Source organism: Hydractinia symbiolongicarpus, chromosome 5 (assembly GCF_029227915.1).
Source record: "Hydractinia symbiolongicarpus strain clone_291-10 chromosome 5, HSymV2.1, whole genome shotgun sequence".
Lineage (NCBI taxonomy): Eukaryota > Metazoa > Cnidaria > Hydrozoa > Anthoathecata > Hydractiniidae > Hydractinia > Hydractinia symbiolongicarpus.
This window is the reverse complement of record NC_079879.1, coordinates 30,160,504-30,179,985: the sequence shown is the minus strand read 5'-3', so window position 1 is coordinate 30,179,985 and position 19,482 is coordinate 30,160,504. Positions and strand designations below refer to the sequence as shown.

Here is a 19,482-nt window from a genome sequence, read left to right as displayed (position 1 = left end):
TATTGTTTAATGTTATTTTTTGCTGACTGTGGTTGTTGCATTGGTGCTCTCGAGAAGACATCTGCATCCAACATATCATTTTCTTTCACATATTCTACTGTAAAGTTAATTGTTTTGTTCCCATGGGGATAGCACTCCCACACCTCCACATATGCGGTTTTGCGGTTTTTAGGTCTTAATCGCATGGGTAAAATCCAAAGTGCACTATGTAAATTATAATATTGCAAGACTGTTGTTTAACAATACATACAAAAAAGGCAGGATATGTTTGTCGTAACACCCTTCCCCTTTATGGACTTGAACTTGAATATTACCAACTATACTATATTTTCAAAAAATATTGTGCACATCCTGGACTGCGCAAAAATCATTAAAACAACACTAAAATTTTCACTAAAATAATTTTTCTAACGTTTGAAACAACACAAGTATATTCTGTATAACTTTCGAAACAACACACCCAAAAAATTGCTGCATCACTTAACAAGTTTTTTAGCATGCAAGTATTTTTTTCTTTTCACTGTGACAGCTACAGTACCGTCTGAAAGTAATCTACTGCGGACGCGAAACTCGCATGAATAGTTACATCATTCATCATCATCATTCTCGGCTTAACGTCCGTTTTCCATGCTAGCATGGGTTGGACGGGGTATATTAATGACCCTCTTCCAATCTGATCTAGACTGTGTTAGATCTAAACTCAACTTCCTCTGTATCAAGTCTGTCCTTATAACCTCCTGCCAAGTTCTTTCTTGGTCTGTCTCTGCGTTTTGCCCCAGGAACTATCAAGTCTCTACACTTTCTTACCCAATTATCCTCCTTCATTCTTTCCAAGTGCCCCAGCCAATTCAATCTTCTTATCTGGATAACATCTTTAATTCTACAGAGACTTAGCCTGCTTCTTAGCTCATCTGAACTCTTTCTGTCTCTCAGACTGGCGTTATACATCCACCTAACCATTCTCATATCAATCCTTTTTAAACGATCAAGATCTTCCTGCTTCACTGCCCATGTCTCACTACCGTACAACATAACACTTCTTACACAGGCCTCATACAGCCTACCTTTTACCTCAATTGACAGGACTCTGCTAGTCAACAAAGGAAGTAACTCTCTGAACTTTTTCCAAGCAGAACCTATCCTGCAAGTAACACTTCTTCCAACACCCCCTTCACTGCCCAACATATCACCTAAGTAACAGAAGTTCTTAACTATCTCTAACGAGCCACTGTTGTACATCATTAAAGCTGGAAATACTTCATTCTCTATAGTCTCACCTTTGCAACGCTTGCATGCAAACTGAATGTCAGCTCATAACCTTCCACTAATACTACTGCACTTCTTATGTACCCAATGCTAGCAAGTCTGACAAAAAATTGAGTTACTACCAACCCCTTTCCTGCAAACTCCACAAGGCCACTTTCCAACTACAAGGTCACACTTGGCTGCAATGCTACTAATCATGACTTTAGACTTTGCTGTGTTTACCTTTAGCCCTTTCTCTTCTAGTCTTTTCTTCCACTTCTCAAACTTTTCAACTAATTCTTCCATCGACTCTGCTATGAGAACCAAATCATCTGCATACCATAACTCCCATGGACAACCTGTTCTGAACTCCATCGACAGCGCTTCTAAGACTAGGATAAACAACAAAGGACTAAGTACAGAACCCTGATGTACACCAACATTTACACTAAGTTCATCACTAAGCGAATTGTTAATCCTGACACGACTTCTAGCATTGCTGTACATAGACTGTACCATCGTAACTAGCCACTCATCCACACCTAATTTTCTCATAGCCCACCAAATAACTTTACGTGGCACTCTATCAAAAGCTTTCTCTAAATCTACAAAGGCAAAATAGAGATTTTTTCTCTTTCCTAAATACTTTTCCTGAAGCTGTCTGAGTAAAAATATTGCATCTGTAGTGCCACGCCCTGGAACAAAACCAAATTGCATCTTATCTACATCAATTCTTTCTCTAAGTAACTTATCAATCACTCTTTCAATAACTTTCATTACTTGATCAACCAACTTCAAACCTCTATAGTTACCCCTTTCTAATGCATCACCCTTGCCCTTGAAACAATTCACTATTACACTCAACTGCCACTCACTCGGAATAGCACCATCCTTTATAATCTGGTTAGCAAGACTTGTAATAAGCTCAATTCCCATATATCCAGATGCTTTTACCATCTCTGCAACAATACCTGATACTCCTGCAGCCTTGCCAATCTTCAATTTCCTAATAGCCTCCACTATCCATTCTGTCTTGATCTGCATAGCTGGCCCTTCTACAACATCATCATCAGACAAATTATCCTTGTCCCAATCAAACTCAGTGTTAAGCAACCTCTGATAATGATTCTTCCAAGCTACCCTTTTCTCCTCCTCTGTGCTAGCCAAAACACCTTCATCATTACGTATACACTTCTCACCTACAACATCTTGATTAGTCTTCTTCGTTTGCTTTGCTATCTTGAATACCTCATTGCGCTGGTCTTCCCTTCTTAACACATCTGCATATCTGTTTCTCTCTGCTTCTGATTTTGCCTTATACACTGCTGTACGAGCGCGACGCTTAGGTTCTAAGTAAATATTTTTACTACCACCTGACTTCCACTCTTTCCAAAGTTTCCTCTTTTCCTTTATACACTGGTCAACCTCATTATTCCACCACCAGGTCTGTCTATGTCTAGCTGGTCCTTTCGTCCACCCACAGGTATCATCAGAAGCTTCTAGAAGACAATTCTTCGAAGTAGTCCAAGTACTTTCAACATTGTCACTATCACATTGACCATTGTGGGCTAACTGCTAAACTTTTGCACTAAATTGTCTTGCTACAATCTCTTCCTTCAGCTTCCAGACTTTTCAACGGGGCCTGTACTTTCCCTTGGCTTTTTTAACACTCTTCAAGATAATATCACAAACCAGCAACCTATGCTGGGAAACACACTCTTCCCCTGATATAACTTTCACGTCCTTCACCACTTTCTTGTCTGACTTTCTAACCAGGAAGTAATCTATCTGTGTCTTACAACCACCTGACTCATATGTTATCAGCCTAACCTGTCTCTTACTGAATGATGTGTTGCAAACCACCATGTCCGTTGCCATTCCAAACTCAAGCAATCTCTCCCCTTCCTTATTTCTGCTCCCAAATCCATAGCCTCCATGCACACCTCTATAACCTTCAGATGACTTCCCAACATGACCATTAAAGTCGCAGCCCACCATGACAAGTTCAGTGTCTCCAAACTTTGGTGTGACTGCTATTAACTCATCATAAAACTTATCTTTATCCTCCTCACTGAGTCCACACCGTGGAGCATAAACTGACAGAAAAGTGACAATCCTATTACCTATCAAAAACTTTATTACTATAATACGACTATTAACACGCATAACATCTATTACTTTTTCTACCCACTTCTCTGCAACAAATATGCCAACTCCTCCATATCCATCACTATTACCAATCCAAAAAAGCTTATACCTTGCCCTCCTACCTTCCACAAATCTCACTGAAGCTCCTCTCCATCTGACTTCCTGAACACAACACATATCAACAGATCTACGTTCTAACATTTCAACTACTTCACCCGCTCTACCTCTCAGAGTACCAACATTTACACTAGCCATCCTCAACCTAGTGTTATCTACCTTGTGATGTGATAGCTGGGTAACGGTCTGACGATGCTCACACCTGTCCTACCGTGCGTGACACTTTCACTCCTTAGAGTTCCAGCCCCGTTTACGCAGTTTGTCTGATCAACTATTCTTACGGCCATTAATAAAGAGTTTTGGCATTGTTTTACAGCTGGATGCCCTTCCTAGCGCCAACCGTTCACAGACCGAACTGGGTGTTTTTTAAAGTGACACCATCACCATGTGGCATTTCATGGGACTTCCACAATCGGCCCTTTAAACTAAGGTATGGTGGAGGATGTTCAACTCCTCTCTTGTCTCTTAAAGAGACCCTTCACCACGCAGAACAATAACATTGCGATAGCTTTTGGTTTTTTAAGAAAATAAATGAAAAGCGGCGATAGAAATGTTTTTTTAGATCGCATTTTAAAAGTTTATAAATGAAAAGCTGCAATAGAAATGTTTTTTTAAATCGCATTCTAAAAGTTTAAAAACGAAAAGCGGCGATAGAAATGTTTTTTATGATCACATTTTAAAAGTTTATAAACGAAAAGCGGCATTTAATAGTTGTGAACAATGCTTCTCGTATGTTTCTTAATTAAACGCTCTAGAATCTTTTTAAGTAATTAAATCAACAATACATTCAATACATGCAATGTATTATAAAACTTCGCGAAAGATTTTTAATATTTAATTACTTCACGCTAATACTTAAGGGAATAGCTTATCAATACATTTACACAATGCATCTTGAAATTACAAGAAATATAATTGCTCCGATATTTCTTCGCAAGTGCATTGTTTTTTAACACGCAAATATAAACTTGCAAAACCCTTAAGGGATTTAATTATAACAAAAGACAAACAACTGCCGTCCTCCACGCAAAGGTGTGATAATGTAACTCTACATGTATGCGAGTTTTACGACCTCATGTAGCGATCTCATGTCTACATAAAGAACGTTCACATATCTTTTGTTTCTATACGAACTTAATTGCTTTTTACTGTTATGTTGTGCGCGAGTCAGAACAATAAGATTTGATGAATCCTTTTGTTGTAACTTGTAACATGCATGTTATTGTTTAAAAGTGTTAAAGATTACGCAGGCTATTGAAATACTATTTTAGAAAAATGAACGAACATAACACGTTAAAAGCATTTCTATCGCCGTTTTTCATTCTTACATTTTAAAACACGATCTAACAAAGCTTTTCTATCACCGTTTTTTCATTCTTAAATTTTTAAAACACGATCCAACGAAGCTTTTCTATCGCCGTTTTATGTTCTTAAACTTTTAAAACTTGATCTAAAAAGTATTTTTATCTCCGTTTTTCTTTCTTAAACTTTTAAAATGCGATCTAAAAAGCATTTCTATCTCCGTTTTTCGTTCTTAAACTTTTAAAACATGATCCAACAAAGCATTTCTATTGCCGTTTTTCGTTCTTAAACTTTTAAAACATGATCTAACGAAGCATTTTTATCGCCGTTTTATGTTCTTAAACTTTTATCATCTCACAAAGCATTTCTATCGCCATTTTTCGTTTTTAAACTTTTAAAACATGATCTAACAAAGCATTTCTATTGCCGTTTTTTGTTCTTAAACTTTTAAAACATGATCTAACGAATCATTTTTATTGCCGTTTTATGTTCTTAAACTTTTAAAACATGATCTAACAAAGCATTTATATCGTCGTTTTTTATTCTTAAACTTTTAAAACATGATCTAACAAAGCATTTCTATCGCCGTTTTTCGTCTTAAACTTTTAAAATGCAATCTAACGAAACTTAAATCTTTGTTAAGTTTTATTTTCTTTCGCTGATCTCTTAACGACTATAGCAATTAAATACAACAATGGGACACACACAGTTCACATGAGCTAATTAAATTTCGCGAACAAGACATGAATACTATTGTTTTGAACATGCAAAAATGTATTTAACAATAGGTTAACAATAACAACGAAAGTTCTGACATGTAATGTTACATTCGAGCGGTACTGTATGCTTTCTTCAAAGTCAGTTTCTGTTCTTTAAGCAGTTTTTGACTATCATGACAATTTTTTATCACATTGTTAAGGTTATGCCATTCGAGAGATTTGTTGACTATACCCTTTGCAAATGTTTCCATTGCCTCTATGTTTTTTTGTCATGTCCCTACAATTATCTTCTGATAGAAAAAGAGAATCATATATTTTTACAGTCTCCTCTGAGAATGCACATCTCAGCATTTAACATTGATACAATCCTTAGTGTTCAACTGGGTTACCTCTGCATATTTCTCCCAGAGGGACCACCTGTCTGTCTACAAATGCTGATAAAATAGCACTTATCTAGACTATTAAAAATGCTCTTTTTTGTGATTACAATAAAGATATTGATAGATATTTTCTTCTTCTTTCACTTTTATTTTCTCGCAGTAAATTCGTATCACAGCGTCATGTTGTGTTTACCTTTAGAATGGATTCTTGAACCAAAGCAGTGGGTATTCTATCAAACAAGATGTAGTATGTTGGATGTTATACTTGTAGTGTTTTCTGCACATTTATCTTTGTGAAATATGATATACTGTCGGAATATGGTAATAGTCACAAAACTTTCATCTCTTTTAAACATCAAGAACATATACTAAGTTTATTATTTCAATTTTTGCTGAAGCTATAAGACTTTTATTTTCAATGGAAAGCAACTTTTTTTATGCTGCTTACATCAATTAATTTTACATATTGCAAAAAATTTCCTTGTATTTTTTTTTCTGATGTACATACCAACAAAATATGGCCAGTGGTTAATCCAGGAAATTACTTTAGGCGTCGGTAATCCCCTAAATTGTCTGTCAACCTTTTCATAAAACAAGAAACTTAATTTTTTTTTATCAAAAGTTAATATTTTAAAGTGAACCTACAAGGTCTAGAACCGTTACCACCACATTTTTTCCCTATCTATCATTAGAAGAAGTAAGGCAGTTTACATCTCTCTATTTTGGGCGCTAAAATTAGATGTCCCCAAAATCGGTATAACAATGTCTTAATTGACCAGTATTAGCCTCTGATGTCAAACAATTTCCCCACAGATGTTCCCAAATATGTGTATCTATTATAAGGCAAGAAACTGTAATGTAATTTCCCTTTCAGGTTTTGACTTTTAACTAAGCTAAATCTTTAGACTTGTCCTTTCATAGTTACTCTAGCTGCAAATAGAAGGGGGGTGATATTTAAGCTTGAATCATTTTAGTACTAATAATGCTAAATACTAGCTATGTTTTAGTAGGATTAGTCCTTAAAGATAAAAACTAAGCATTTGTACTGATTTTCTCTGTCTTTACTCTTTGATAGCTTAAGCTAAAGTAATCAATGCAGCAACATTGTCTACATCCTTAGTAATGCAGCTATTTTCTGATCTCTTGTAAGGTTGGGAAAATGTGTTGGTTTGGAGTGGAGTATCGACATTTTCTGTTTATCATGTTATTATAGATGTAAACAAAATATGGAGGTGTTCCAACTCTTTATTTATGATGAATTAAAAGAGTTTTTGCAACTTGCAAAGAATGCTCAAGTGGTTTCTCCTGAAATAAGAATATTGGAAACAATTGTGAAAAAAAAGGTAGGAAAATAATTGTGTTTTAGAATCCACTTAAATGGTTTGTTTAGGTTATGAATCTTAACTTATAATCCTTACTTGAAATAGTAATTCTTTTTTGCATGTCTCATATTACACAATTCTTTACCTATTATTGCTCACTAAGATTTTATTAAACCACTCATTAACTTATTATAAGTTTCAACCAAACTTAAAAAAAACTATGTATCTATGCAGCTTTTTTAGATAAGAGACACTTTATTTAAAAGATTAACTAAGAAAGTTAAGAGTTTTTTTGAGAAGCACTATGGTAAGATATATCATGTTTAGTAATTTCTCATGGGAATTACAGTTTATTTACTATGGGTATAAGAAGCTCCAAGAAATATGTCATGAAGCATGACATGGACACACCAGAAAATATTAATGCAAGAACTAATGAAGCAAACAGACTCCATGCAGAATCGGGTGGTGCTGATGTTCTTACATTACATTTGCAAACAATTAAACGATATAGTAACAGACGAGGTGCCATATTTGAAGATAAAAAAGATATTAAAAAAGACCTTGAAATCAAATTACGACAAAATTATTTAGATGAATTTATATGATAACATAATTTTGTGTTTGGCATATGTTGTATTTTATTTTTCCTTTTAAAAACATTAAAATGTATATATTTACCTTGAATTATGATATTTTATGCTCGGAATGTTTTTTAACATGTCTGACATAATTTTCATAACAAACTGCTTTTTCTACTTAAACTAAAGTACGCACGTACTTTCTTACTTTCTTTAATACCTGTGCCCTTTTTTATGTAGTTTGTGAATTTTTGACAAGACATTCAAAAATCAACAAAATATATTTGATGCTTCTTTATGTGTTTAATTATCTTTTTCTACTAGCTGGAATCATTTAGCAAAATGATGTGCGACGATCACACACCTAATGTGTTTTATGAATGTTTTTGTTGTCAATAAGCAAAAGTGGTAGATATGATACACTTACAGTTTTTACCATGCCAAACCAATTTCCACAAGGTATTTGCTGTCAGACATAATTCAACCAGCTTTATTTTGCGCATCCTTAGCATCAGGAAGCAATTTAACTGACATTTGGAACAAAAACCCTCATATGTTTTGTGTGGACTTACGAGTTTTATTTATTAATAAATTATTTTTAGGTGTGGTCCATATCAGATAAAAATGATTTGCTACACAGCTTGTCTATGTTGTTGTTATCATCCGAAGAATGTCTTTCTGGTATCCTGTCATCCGCTTTTGCTTTTTTGTTACCAGAATTATATTTCAGAGCTGTTGAGACAGTTACAAACACAAATGATAGAAATTTAAACTTCTCTAGTTTGCTTGCATCACTCCTGAGGAACTCATGTGAAATACTTAATTATGGTGTGCTTGTGGAGAAAGAAATATTTCGATTGTTACAATGGATGAAAGAAGAAGTTCAAGAATTTGTTGACAATTTTAATGTTATTTTCAATTATTTGAGTTTACTAATCACTTTAATGGATGCTGGAAATTGTAGCTGTGAACAGATTTGTTCATTAGAACATATTCACACGTTTACTAGCAGTAGTAATGTGGAACTTCGTTGGTATTCTTTCAAAATATTATCAAAATCTTTGAATATTACAGACACTGATTCTTACATGCAAACTTGGTTCACTTTAAATGAATATGAACAGATGATGTTAAAAGATTCTTTAAAAAGAGTTAATCATAGAACTTTGTCTGAAGTAAAAAGGGGAGGTCATTCAGCTTCAAGAACCCTATTCTTAGATAAAAGCAACTTCCGTGGTAACTATGTTCCTGTCATGAACTTCTTGTTTACCTTTTTTGACAATGGTACTGCATTACCACTAGAATCCTCAATGGTTTTAACAAATTCAATGTATAGCAACTTAAAATCACTCATATGTGCAGTATTATCAAAATCTGCTGTTCTGTTATCTGGAGAAATGGGTTGTGGTAAAACAACCTTGGTAGAATACTTAGCAGGATGTCTTGGTCGCACTAATCCTCCAGGGTTATTAAAACTGCAACTTGGTGATCAAACCGACAGCAAGGTGGGGTATTTTACATTTTACCCTTAATAAGGGCATTCACCATTTCTACAAATCTCTTTTTTTACATACGGCTGTTTTTTTTATAAAAATAAGTTCCTGATTGAAAATATGGAACAAGATTAATTAATTTCCACTTTTTGATTATATATACTTGTTTAGATGTATTTTGTTTTTATAGTCATTGCTGGGAACCTACATGTGTTGTGAACAGCCAGGGACATTTAAATGGCAACCAGGCTCGTTAACACAAGCTGTAATGCAAGGAAGTTGGGTGCTATTTGAAGATATCGATGCCGCTCCACCAGATGTAATGGCAACTTTAGTTAGCCTTATCAAATCAAAATGTTTGATTATACCTGGACATGGGGAGGAGATTACACCTGCTGCCGGTTTTCAGATCTTTGCAACAACGAGGTATATACTGTTTTTAATCAACATTTTTTATTTTTTTGAGTTTATACAGTAAGGTGGAAAAAAATGTTTTGAAGAGGGACTTGAAATATTACTTTAGGTCACACAATGGAACATTTTAATTGTCCGGGTTCCTCAGTAAAAACACATCATAATAGTAGAGAACATTGTATTATGAAATAAATTTATACAACATCCTTCGCATTGGAACGCAATTGTATATTTGGGGCATGGATTGGGATGCCAGGCAATAAGATTAAACAATAACAGGCAGGACAGATACATGTGCAGATACAAAAACAGCACTAACCCCAGCATATGCACTTAAATGGTATGAGACACTCACAATGACACGTACATCTTGGCTGCACTCCGTTGTGAGTGTCTCCCATGACATATCTCGTTCTTCTCTTCATCATAATGCACTTCAATGGTATGACCCACTCCCAATGACATGCAATCTAGGCTGCACTCCATTGTGAGTGTCTCCCACGGCATTTCATCATAATGCACTTCAATGGTAGGACAAGCTTGAATGTCCCCCACGGCATTAATTTCATCATATGCACTTCAATGGTACGACAAGCTTGAATGTCTCCCACGGCATATCTCATTATTCTCCTGTCACAATGCACTTCAATGGTACGACAAGCTTGAACGTCTACCACGGCATTTCATCATCATTTCATCATAATGCACTTCAATGGAACGACAAGCTTGAATGTCTCCCACGGCATTACATATGCACTTCAATGGTACGACAAGCTTAATGTCTACCACGGCATATCTCATTATTCTCTTCGTCATAATGCACTTTAATGGTATGACACACTCACAATGACATGCACATCTTGGCTGCACTGCAATTGTGAATGTCTCCCACGGCATTACTTCCTCACATCTCATTATTCTCTTCTATTCTTCAATATAAATAATAATAATATTATAAATTAATAATAGCATACAGTAATAATATCAAGTAATGATATAATCAACAGGCCACACACGTGTATCTGTCCAAACTTCTGGCTGACTTAGGAAGCCCGACATCCCCATCAGTTAAAACGCGCAATGTGTAATTAGCCAGGACTCTTGCTCCCACTGCTGGACTAAAACCTTGACAACACTGCTAGCCAAATAGTTGTTCAAGGAAACCGTGCAGCTAGAGCAAGTGTCTCCATCTTTGTTGATGCGTGAGCGATAAGCCATTTTAAACCAGTCATATACTGAACTCGGATAACTGTGTCTTTAACAATGGTTGCGGTGACGAACGCTATGTGGTGATGAGGCAATGATACTCCGCATTGGTTGACCGAGTGACATCACATAAAACAAAACAAAAATGTTGTTAGTTTGGCAAACCCTACACAGCATTATGAATAGTATAGGGAGGGCGGGTGGGAATCTTTAGCTCTAACTGGTTGTTTGCAGAGCCAAACTTGAAATGGGTAATATACAGGTATTTATAGGCCTGTCCTAATAAGCGAGGCATCTTAAAGCTGGTAGGCGAGGCAAGTCTCCCATCCTGTATTGACCAATATTGTTTCAAGTAAAGTTTCCTTATATGTGATCCTAAGAACATTAGTAAGTACAAGGCAACCGAGACATTACTGCAGTCACCACAATTAACATGAGCTAAATGTTCATTTAGCTCCATTTATAGTTTTTTTAAGTGAGATTACAAAGCCTAAAGTTTTTCAAATGTTAAATTATTATTAAAAATCAGAGTCGTGAACTGGTGTTGGGTTAGAAGTTCTAAAGGAGGCAGAACGTTTAGGACTATTCAAAAGCAGATATTTGGAGCACTTTAACTGTATTTTCATCAGTTTTTGTTGGACCTCTTCTTGTGAAAAACGTTTTTGGTGAATCCTTCACTCAAATTTTAGGTCTGGACACCACAGTTTCTCACAAAATCAAAATATTTCCATGCAAATGCTTGAGAAGTTGTGTCACAGAATACACATGGAAGCTCCCAATAAACAGGAATTAATACAGGTAATGTTCAATTATTGATATTTGTGACATTTTGTTATGCTTTTGCACCAAAAAAAATACTTTTGTTCTTTGTTGTTCTATTTCAGATTGTTCAGACAAGATTTAACAATCTCTCTTCCATTGCTTCAAAAATGGTTGATATATATAGTCTTGTTTCATCTGACGTTACATTAGAATCTGATAATGATGTAGCTCAAACAAAGTTATCAGCAGGCAGCAGGCAGAGTACACCTCGTGATTTACTAAAATGGTGTTGCCATACATCAAGATCAATCGAACAGTGTAATCAAATCCCTGCACAAGAGTGTATATTTTTAAAGGCTTTAAATTGTTTTTGTTTGTCAGTGCCAAAAATAAAAGACCGCCATGCTATCGCATATTCTGTTGGAGCTAAACTTGGTTTAACAAAGGAAAAAGTTGAATATTATTTGTATAATTACAAACCAACTGTCGTAAAAACGGATTTCTTTTTTAAAGTTGGTGAAGTAAAGTTAAATAAAGAGGTATGTAAAATAATAAACTTGCACTCATCCAAGCAAAGATTTTCATTTACAAGACATTCCCTGAAACTTTTGGAAGACATCGCTGAAGGAGTTATGAATAATGAGCCTATTTTACTTGTTGGAGAAACTGGCTGTGGTAAAACATCTACGGTTCAGTTTCTGGCAGAACAGTGTGGTCAAACAGTTAATGTTGTAAACATGAGTCAACAGAGCGATATGGCTGACTTACTTGGGGGGTTTAAACCAATGGATATGGGACAAGTTGTAAAGCCATTAAAAGAAATGTTTGTGGACTTGTTCATTGAGACATATTCACAAAAACAAAACCTGAAGTTTTTAGGACATGTGGATCAATGTTTTGGTCAAAAGAAGTGGAGTACACTTATCAAGTTGTTTGTGTATTGCTGTCAAAAAGCACTAGGGAGAAAAAAGAAGGACACAGAAGACGGTAATTATTTTTACTTGTTATCAGTATTCATGATTGGCAATTCATCTTTAGCATGGCTAAAATATGTTTTAAAACATGTTTAAATATGTTTAAAAAATACATATTTGAACACCAAAACTTTGACAGAATGATAAAATTCGTTTTAGAACTAAAGTAAAATTGTAAAAAAAATGTAAAAGATAAAATTGACTTTGCCTGTTACAGACAAACACACGCAATTTATGTATTAGTATGTACAAAGACTTAATGTATTTCTTTTGTTGTAATATATTTTTAGATGAAATATTCAAAAGTTTGGGAGCAAAATGGGAGGCTATGCTTTCAGACGTTAATTCTCTGGAAAAGAAACTTTCCACTCAAGAAGGATTAGTGTTCAACTTTGTTGAAGGAACTTTAGTTAAGTCTATTAGGTCCGGTTATTGGATTTTACTGGATGAAATAAACTTAGCAACAGCTGAAACATTGCAATGTTTAAGTGGCTTACTGGACAGCCAATCCGGATCCATGGTGCTAACAGAGAGAGGGTAAATCTATGTTTATTCTACTTGACTCTAATTTTTAACTGTAAACCTAACTGGTGTTGATATTTTTTTTAGTTATAGTTTTTAAGCTCCTTGCTGCCTAACATGACAGTTAGGCACCAACTGTCAGGTACTTCTATAGTACCACTTTAATGCATGTTAGATGCCAAATTTAAAATCGAAATTTCTAATTTTTTTAAACAGCTAATAAACAAAGAAATTTTGCTGCATATTCTTTCATACTTAACCTTTGCATTATATTCTCTACAACAAGACAATATAAACATTATTGCACAGAAAGTTTACTATTAAAACATTTCATAAGTTGTGTGTTTATCCAAAAATAGGAAAAGTTTCTTCTTTTAGCTGGGTTAATAATAATGATTTTAGCTGTATATTCATTGATTTATAAGGTTTTTATTTCACCGTTTTCTAGGGATATCAATCCAATAACACGTCATAAAAACTTTCGCTTGTTTGCATGCATGAATCCTGCAACTGATGTTGGCAAGAAAGATCTCCCATATGGTATAAGAAATAGGTATGTAATTTGCTAATTGGTCTTAATCATATGTCATCTCTAAATATTTTTTCCCTTCAAGATGTAATGTATCTAACAGTATGTGAAAAACTTTGTTTCTTGTTTAGATTTTCGGAAATATATGTTGATGAAATGGATGATGCATCTGATTTAAAAACATTAGTTGCTTATTACCTGAACAACTTAAATGTATCTTCGGACATTATCAGTGGCATTGTTAAGTAGGTTAACTTCTTTAAAAAAACTTGAAATGTTTGTAAATACACAAATGCTTTATTACTAAGTCTAAAATAATTATAATGATCAGTATTGGTACTATTTGTGTATCTGTCCAACATGGTGTCTATATAATTGTTATATTTTTTGCTTTATTAACATATCAGTAACAATCGCTATTATTATAGGAGACTGTGTGTCTGTCTGTAAGGTGGATGTGTTCATTTTCCTTTCATGTTGCTGAAAAATGCATGTCTTATAAGTTAAATTTTCTGACATTACCGCATGACGAAAATAATAATACTTTACCGTCAATATAGGATATATTAAATAATGAAGCCATTACAGTGCACCTAAAACTTTGAGGCCAAATAACTTGGAAATGAAGAGGTGACGTCAATGATTTTTTACTACGTGGGTAACTAGGGACCACCAATTTGGGTAATTTTCCCAAACCTGTGTCCCTGAATCCGTTTCGAAATGGACGGGTTGATGCGTCATCAAAAAACCTTTAAACACTAATATCTTTGAAACCATTTATCAAAAGTACATGATCCTATACATTTTCTTGATCAGCGTTTCAAGATCTATGCGATTGATGCAACAGGTACACAAATTTCCAAAAAAAAATCTAGGTATTGACGGGCCATGCTGACGTCAGCAAAATATTTAAACCCGTATATCTCATTAACCGCTTATCAAAAGTACATGATCATATACATTTTCTTGATCAGTGCTTTAAGCTCTACACAATAGAGGCAACGTGAAAATAAGCTTCTGAATTTTTATTTTTTTTGTGGATTGGTTGCTGACGTCATCAAAATTCAAATAACGCTTCTTTTGCATTTTTATCCTGCCTTAGTGAATTTTTCCACGGGCTTTATCGACTAGTTAGTAATATTTTACTATCATAATTTTATCCATTCAATTTCTATAATATTTTTATCTTAGCATGAAACGTTTTTTGTTCTTTGTTCTCACCTGTAATTGACATGTTTTTAAATCAAATTTTTCAGCTTTTACTTCACCATTCGGAATCTTGCAAAAGACAAACTTGTTGATGGTTCTGGTTACAGGCCACATTACAGGTAACGTTTAGCGTAACTTCTTTCAATGCAAATAAACCTGCTTATATTGATAATCTGTAGTGTCAGAAATCAAAGTTCTTGTTTACAAATGTTTTGTGTCATTGTGCATGCATTGTTTTCTTAAGCTTGCGAACACTGTGTCGTGGATTACAATATGCAGTTAACCAATTAAATTGCCCACCTCTCAGAGCTGTTTATGAGGTATGCGTGTTAAACACAGTATCTTTAAAAGTTTTTCTTTAATTTAACAATATAATAATCTTATTACAGTAGCTTTAATAAAGATAAATACCATGTTAATGAAAAAAAAATTGTTTGACTTTTTTAATTTTCTTATTACACCACAGGGTCTATGCATGAGCTTTTTAACACAACTTGATCGACCGTCACATCCACTGGTGACTGCACATATTAAGAAAAATGTGTTTACAAATGTGAAAAACGTATCAAGTGTATTGTCTTCACCATTGCCTAAACCACAGCATGGAAACAACGTTTCTGTTCAAGGATATTGGATTAGTGTTGGTAGTAAAAAGGCTTTTAATGATAAAGGTTATGTGGTGACAACAAGTGTCAGGAAAAATTTGCAAGACCTAGCAAGAGTTGTGGCTGGAAGGTTATTTCATTATTAGTTTGATTTCACATAATGCAGTGTTATGGAACAAAAAAAACTCTCCTGAGTGTCTGAATACACAAGGAAAGCCCATGCTCTTATAATATCTTTTTTTATTAATAAAAGGTGAAATGATCTCTAGCACTCTTTGCTAACTCAGAAGTGACACATTTTAAATGTTTTGGCAGATATTTACAATTGCATGTTGGAGGCACCTCATTTGTAACAACAACCGTAAACAAAAAAAGATTTGCTTGTAAAAATTTATAGTCAACATACAACTCTTTTTCTTTAGAGAAATAAAACACTACAAGTCCTAACTAATATAAAAAAAATAACATCAGATAGAAATTTGGATTAAATTCTAGTACTTTATATTTATATTTGATACCATTAAAAGCACAATTTGTGTGGACTATAAAACTTTTCGAAAAATAAGTAAAAAGCATTAAAGAAGTTTTTTCCTAGGTATGTGATTTTTTGTTTAAATTATCCAATAAACATCGTCATTCTCAGGGCTTGGAGTTTCAAAAGAACTCAATCAATTTAAATTTTTACTTTTTTAATCTTTTAATACTTCCTTATAAAGGAAGCATGGCATCTGTCAAAAGATGCCATGGTGCATTGAAGTTAGATTGTTTACTGTATATATTAAATATTTCACCATAGAAAGTATCCTGTGTTACTGCAAGGCGAAACATCTGTTGGGAAAACAAGTTTAATATCATATCTTGCAAAGTTAACAGGTAACCACTGTGTTCGTATAAACAATCATGAACACACAGATATTCAGGAATATATTGGTTGCTATGGTGCGGATGACAATGGAAATCTTATCTTTAAAGAAGGTTTGTATCTTATATTTTTTGTAAATTTTTCTACCATCATTAAATGTTTAAATAACAAAGCTGAAGTAGCTTAACACACTTTATACTTTAACACACTTTATGCTTTATACAACTTTTGCAAGCCAATTTTATTTGTGAAATTGTAAGACAAAGATTGTCCATGTTGTGTAAATGTATTTTATACTTTTGAATAACAATGATTACATGTTTATTTGTTTCAGGTGTTCTTGTAACAGCCATGCGGAGAGGTTACTGGATCATTTTAGATGAATTGAATTTAGCACCAACAGATGTTTTAGAGGCACTAAATAGGGTAAGATTTATCAAAGTTACAAAACTGATTTAACAGGAGTGAGAACACAGTTTCTGGTTTTTCACTTTTTTTTTATTAAAACAATGAACATGCATGGAAATTCAACTACAAAGTTTATTATATACTTCTTTAAAGTTGTAAATTAAACTTATTATTAAAATGATCATTCAGGACAATTTGAGAAAGACAATTTTGCAAGTGCTGCATCCATCATCTGTTTTAAGTACGCCACAAAAAATAATGAATAAAGTATCCCAAAGTTGTGCAAAAAATACAATGGGCTTAGGATCCTCAATTTTTCCTGTATTTTCCTGTATTTTCTGTTTTTTTAGCTACTGGATGATAACAGGGAGTTATTTATTGCTGAAACGCAAGAAACAATCAAAGCCCATCCACATTTTATGTTATTTGCAACACAAAATCCTCCAGGTCATTATGGTGGAAGGAAGGTAAAACAATGTAGCATTTCTTCTTATTAAGATAGAGAAAGTGATTCCCCCCCAAAAAGACATTAACAACTGGATTCTTAAGCGTTCTGAAAACAGCTGGGAAACTCTATAAAATACTTGTGTTTATATTCTCCCAGGTTTTTAATTTGATATGACGTATGTGAGAAATTACATCCGGCAGTGTGCAAATGCATACTAATTATTTTTTTAAAACAAACAGATAGATGGTAAGAATTTTCTTACCAAAGGGTTTTTTTTTCATGCTGGAGATAAGTGGGACGTTTAAACTTTACACTTAAACTTAAATGAAAATAGGAGAACGAGTTGACCAAAATAAATAAGTCAAATTTTTTAAAACGTTTTCACATTAATAATTATGAAATACTTAAATTAATTATTATTAACTTATTAACTTATTCAACACATATGCCAGCCTGGTAGATTAAATTTTTTTTATTATTATTTTTTTTACATTTTTTATTATTTTTGTACATTTTTAAATTTAAATTATTTTTTTCAAAATCTTAATGAATATATTTATATTTCCACTTCATATTGTTGCAATGTTTAGTAAAAGATAAGCTAGACTGACAAATTAGCATCACAAAACAAAAAACTAACGAAAATTGTTATTTTTTCTTATTTTCAAGTGTTTACGGGTTCGTGATTTTAACTGATAGTTCGATTTGTGAATTGCAAACTATTAAATTGCAACACTGTAATAAAAGATTTGGGATCATCTCAAAATGTTTGTATGTTCTTTTCGTATAATTGTACTTCGTTTCGTGAAACGAATGTCATACGAAGTGCTTTGTTTAAAATAAATGTAAACAAAGTTTATACAAACTTTTTTAATATATGATACGAACTTAAACAAAGTTTTTTTATTGTACAAAATGAAATGATACAAACTTTGAACAAAGTAAATTGCTATACGATCTTGAAACAAACTTTAAAAGTACCAGCGTAATTGCGCATAATTATTTCAATACGAAACTAGAAGCAAAAAAAGTAAAATATACGAGCTTGAGTTCTTTGAAAAGACTAGCAAAATTGCATATTCATAGGTTCAATCTACACAATCTATGGCGATCTTTTCACTTTATACGATCCCGTTTTCATGATTTTTGAACGATCTATGGCGACCTTTTCGTTTTCTATGATCTCGTTTTCATAATTTTTAAACGCTCTACTGTGATCTATCCGTTTTTCACGTTCCCGTTTTCATGATTTTAAACGATCTACGGTGATCTCTTAGCTTCTACGATGTCGTTTTCATGATTTTTAAACGTTCTACGGCTATCTTTTCGCTTTCTACGTTCTTGTTTTTATGATTTTTAAACAATCTACGGCGACCTTTTGGTTTTATACGATCTCGTTTTCATGAATTTTAAACGTTCCACAGCGATCTTTTCGCTTTCTACCATCCTGTTTTCATGATTTTTAAACGATCTACGATGATCTTTTGGTTTTATACGATCCCGTTTTCATGAATTTTAAACGTTCCGCAGCGATCTTTTCGCTTTCTACAATCTTGTTTTCATGATTTTTAAACAATCTACGGAGATATTTTTGCTTTCTACGATGCCGTGGAGACGATCCCTTAGACGAAAACCTTTGATAATAGTCCAATTATAATAAACGAACTTCATATAAGCAAATTTTTATACAAACTTCTTTAAAAATGATACGAACTACATACAAACTTTATTTTAAATGATAAGAACTTTATACGAACTTGTAATTTTGATGATACAAAAAAGTTCATATTAAAAATAAAACGATACGAAAGATTTAATAAATCGATATGAAGTTTTTTTTATGAATTATACGAACTACGTACAATCATTTTGAGACGGTCCCTTATTATGGTCAAAGGTATTGGAAGATTTACACATTTTACATGTACACATTTATGTATTTACAAGAAATTTTTAACTTTAGATTTTATCAAGGGCATTTCGAAACAGATTTGTTGAATTACATTTTGATGAAATTCCAAGCAAAGAACTGGAAGAAATTCTTCATAAACGCTGCAATTTACCACAATCATACTGTCGTAAATTTGTAAAAGTTATGCTTGATCTACGAGTAAGCAATTGAGTGTTGTGTTAATATTTATGTTTAATAGGATTTTTGTAGCATTTAATCTATATTTAAAAATAACTTCTAAGCATAACCAATTGGTATCGTATAGACTGTAAAAAAAGATTAGTA

At 33.5% G+C, this 19,482-nt stretch overlaps 1 protein-coding gene across 3 annotated transcripts in view; it reads left to right on the top strand.

Annotated features, from left to right (window-relative positions):
- The first annotated feature begins 6,601 nt into the window (after positions 1-6,601).
- Positions 6,602-19,482, top strand: part of LOC130645838 (midasin-like) — a 49,664-nt gene continuing 36,783 nt past the window's right edge. For 2 of the 3 annotated variants that reach the window (XM_057451944.1, XM_057451942.1), the window contains exons 1-15: positions 6,602-7,254; positions 8,417-9,319; positions 9,498-9,733; positions 11,617-11,725; positions 11,812-12,676; positions 12,954-13,200; positions 13,634-13,738; positions 13,846-13,959; positions 14,971-15,042; positions 15,168-15,243; positions 15,390-15,658; positions 16,325-16,503; positions 16,725-16,816; positions 17,149-17,265; positions 19,210-19,356. In XM_057451944.1, coding sequence (XP_057307927.1) covers positions 7,138-7,254; positions 8,417-9,319; positions 9,498-9,733; positions 11,617-11,725; positions 11,812-12,676; positions 12,954-13,200; positions 13,634-13,738; positions 13,846-13,959; positions 14,971-15,042; positions 15,168-15,243; positions 15,390-15,658; positions 16,325-16,503; positions 16,725-16,816; positions 17,149-17,265; positions 19,210-19,356 — 3,648 coding nt within the window. In that variant the 5' untranslated portion in view covers positions 6,602-7,137. Of the gene's footprint in view, positions 7,255-8,138; positions 8,274-8,416; positions 9,320-9,497; positions 9,734-11,616; positions 11,726-11,811; positions 12,677-12,953; positions 13,201-13,633; positions 13,739-13,845; positions 13,960-14,970; positions 15,043-15,167; positions 15,244-15,389; positions 15,659-16,324; positions 16,504-16,724; positions 16,817-17,148; positions 17,266-19,209; positions 19,357-19,482 lie in introns of all 3 variants that reach the window. The other variant, XM_057451943.1, reaches the window with a different exon arrangement.